This window comes from Myotis brandtii, unplaced genomic scaffold (genome assembly GCF_000412655.1).
Source record: "Myotis brandtii unplaced genomic scaffold, ASM41265v1 scaffold540, whole genome shotgun sequence".
Lineage (NCBI taxonomy): Eukaryota > Metazoa > Chordata > Mammalia > Chiroptera > Vespertilionidae > Myotis > Myotis brandtii.
The window spans coordinates 1609422-1613042 of NW_005369990.1; the positions used below are offsets into that span (position 1 = coordinate 1609422).

Sequence of the window (3621 nt, forward strand, 5' to 3'; positions counted from 1 at the left end):
CCGCCGTCTTGGTTGGCAGTTAATTTGCATATCGCCCTGATTATCCAATGGGAAGGGTAGCGGAGGTATGGCTAATTACCATGTTTCTCTATTATTAGATAGGATGATAGTTTACAATTGGTCTCCACTTTTTTTATTTTAATTGATTATATATAAAACTCTTTAAATAGTTTTCTAACAGTACCCTGACCTAATAGATGTTATTTCTTCCAGATCATCTTAACACCAATTGAAGTTGCTATTGAAGACATGCAGAAAAAGACACAGGAGTTGGCATTTGCAACACATCAGGATCCGGCAGATCCCAAAATGCTCCAGATGGTGCTCCAGGGGTCTGTGGGCACAACTGTGAATCAGGTTGGTGCTTTCTGCTGGCACTGTTTAATTTAAGTTATGAATGGAATTTGGAGTGATTTTATTATTATACTAGAGGCTCGGTGCACGAATTTGTGCACAGGTGGGGTCCAGCTGGCCCACCCCAATCAGGGCCGATTGGGGCTGTGGGCGGGGGGTTGGACTGAGGAGAGGGGTTGGGGGAGGTTGGCTGGCCGGCCCTACCTCCATCAGGCCAGTTGGCTGGCGGCAGTGTGCGTCATAGTGACTGGTCTTTCCAGTCACTTGGCTTTTATATACAGTTGGGCCTTGACTTACGAGTGTCCCGACTAATGAGTTTTTTGAGATACCAGCTGTCTCTCGGCCGATTTTTTGCATTGAGTTGATAGAATAATTTGAGTTAACGAGCTCATTAACGAGCTCAGTCTCGGAACGAATTAAACTCATAAGTCAAGGCCCCACTGTATATTTTTATTGACTTCTGAGAGGAAAGAAGAGGGAGAGATAGAAATGTCAATGATGAGAAAGAATCATTGATTGGCTGCCTCCTGCACACCCCACATTGGAGATCGAGCCCACAACCCAGGCATGTGGGCTTGGCCGAAATCGAACCCTGGACCCTTCAGTCTGCAGGCCAACTCTCTATCCACGGAGCCAAAGAAGTTAATTGCATATCGCACTGATTAGCCCATGTGAGGCATAGCGAAGGTATGGTCAATTACCATGTTTGTCTATTATTAGATTAGATTTTACAAAGATCATAAATAAGTGCCAAATCAAGTGAAAAAGATGTTAGAACTGGTTGCAAAAGACACTGAAAGTATAAATATAAAAGTAAACTGAAAAAAGTTTTTATTATCATCTCAATGGTAAAGATTTTCACTCTTGCCTTCTACACTGCCTACATTGTCTGTTCTTAAACATTCCATTAAGAAGGAATTGGGCCCTAGCTGGTTTGGCTCAGTGGATAGATTGCCGGCCTGCAGACTGAAGAGTCCTGGGTTCAATTCTGGTCAAGGGCACCTACCTCAGTTGTAGGCTCCTCCCCACCCCGGGCCCTGGTCAGGGTGTGTGCAGGAAGCAACCAATCGATGTGTATATCTCACATCAATATTTCTCTCTTTCTTTCCCTCTCTCTTCCATTCTCTTTAAAAGATCAATGGAAAAATATCCTCAGGTGAGAATTTAAAAAAAAGAAGGAATTGGTTCACTTAGAATAGCCTTTCCTTTTTGTACTGAAAGAATGTGTTCAAAAAAGGAAGGTTCATTTTCAGAGCTATGTACACGCATGTGAACGCCTACTGTCTTACATATTTCCTGATGTTATTTTCTCCAGATTGCCACACTGAACTGTGAGGAGTAAATAAGTAATGTAGAATCATTTTGAAATTTTTAATATATATGTACACAAAAGAGTACTGTAGACTTGTCATATGTAGATTAGAAGGCATCCCATTGTCTCTCTGATGATGATTAGGGAATATCCAAGGTAAGAGGAAATCCAGACAGGCTTCAAGTAAGATTTCACATAATATGTCTTACACTATTTTTTTTTCTTTATCTTTTTATTGATTTCAGAAAGGAAAGGAGAGGGAAAGAGAAATAGAAACATCAATAATGAGAAAGAATCATTGATCAGCTGCCTCCTACACACTCCTACTAGGGATCAAGCCCACAATCTGGGCATGTGCCCTGACCGGGAATCGAACCATGGCCTCCTGGTTCATAAGTTGATGCTCAACCAGTGAGCCACACCAGCCGGCTGTCTTACCCTATTATTTAGGTTAAAGGAATAAAGCCAAAAAAGAAGCAAACACTTTAAGACCTTTAACCCCCTAAAACACACAAATAATATAACTTGCAAAAGATTATCTTCTTTAATTTACAGTGCTGGGAACAGATTTCGTATACTGAGGAAATGTTTCAGGAAACCAAGTCTAATAACCTGAATTAACAATTGATTGCCAGTAGCCCAAGAATTTAATTTAAATGTAGTAGACAAGAATATAGACTTGACATTAGGAAAAACTAAAAACATATGGCCAGAACCTGTCACATACACATACGCATTAAGCTTAAATGCAGCCATTTTAATGCTAAGAAAAATCATTCAGGTAACTTCTCTCTGATTTTAGAGAAGACAAAACACTCCTCTTGTTTTTCTTATTTTACAGGGGCCTTTGGAAGTTGCCCAGGTTTTCCTATCTGAAATACCCAGTGACCCAAAACTCTTCAGACATCACAATAAACTGCGACTCTGCTTCAAAGATTTTACTAAAAGGTATTCCAGGCTTCCTACATAAAGATTTTCAAATTGAGAACATCTAAAACCACACTGTAAAATAATGTCTTAAGGGACAATTGAAAAGAGAAAATATAGGAAAGTGATTCACAATGAAAAATAGTTGTGTATTTCTCCATTTACTGACATCTTTTAAATGTTTTCTTAATATTATTTTAATTTTCTGTAGAGGCCTTATATATCTTTTGATTTATTCCTTGGTATTTAATACTTTTATGTTTTTGTTAATGGTATCTTTTAAAATTGTGTTTTGTTTACTGGTATACAGAAATGCATTTGAATGTGATATATTTTACATAAGAATGTTGCCAAACTTGTTAATTCTAATAATCTGTAGAATATTTTTACAGTGATGTTTAGGATCTTTGGCACTATGTTGAATGGTAATAGTAATAGAGGCATCCTTTTCTTGTTCCTGATCTAAAAGGAAATGTTTTCACTATTGAGTGTAATGTTTACTTCAGGTTTTTTGTAGATGTTTTAACTAAAGAGGCTCCCACTATTTGTACTTATGCTGAGTTTTTTTGTTTTGTTTTAAATATATTTTTATTGATTTCATAGGGGAAGGGATGAAAGATAGAAACATCAATGATGAGAGGGAATCATTGATTGGCTGCCTCCTGCAGGGGATTGAGCCTGCATCTGGGCCTGTCAGGAATCGAACACTGACCTCCTGGTTCATAGGTTGGTGCTCAACCACTAAGCCACATCGGCCAGGCTATGCTAAGAGTATTTTATAATTACAAATTTAAAACTTTTATTAAATGGTGTGTGTGTGTGTGTGTGTGTGTGTGTGTGTGTGTAATATTTGTTAACACAGTTTCCTATTATTTTACTTGGGAGTTTTGTAATTGTTTCTAAGGATGAGATTGAAATACAATTTTTTCTTGTAGTTCCCATTAGGTTTTGGTATCCCAACCTTGAAAAATGAGTTGGAAACTCTTCTCAGGAATAGTTCTTCTCTCCCCTCTCCCCCCCCCCCACCC

General features: G+C 38.5%; 1 protein-coding gene across 4 annotated transcripts in view; it reads left to right on the forward strand.

Annotated features, from left to right (window-relative positions):
• Positions 1–3621, forward strand: part of DOCK7 (dedicator of cytokinesis 7) — a 164254-nt gene that overhangs the window by 156035 nt on the left and 4598 nt on the right. For all 4 annotated transcript variants that reach the window (XM_014549256.1, XM_014549257.1, XM_014549258.1 and 1 more), the window contains 2 exons: positions 214–357; positions 2508–2614. In XM_014549256.1, the coding sequence (XP_014404742.1) occupies positions 214–357; positions 2508–2614 (251 nt within the window). The remainder of the gene's footprint in view (positions 1–213; positions 358–2507; positions 2615–3621) is intronic.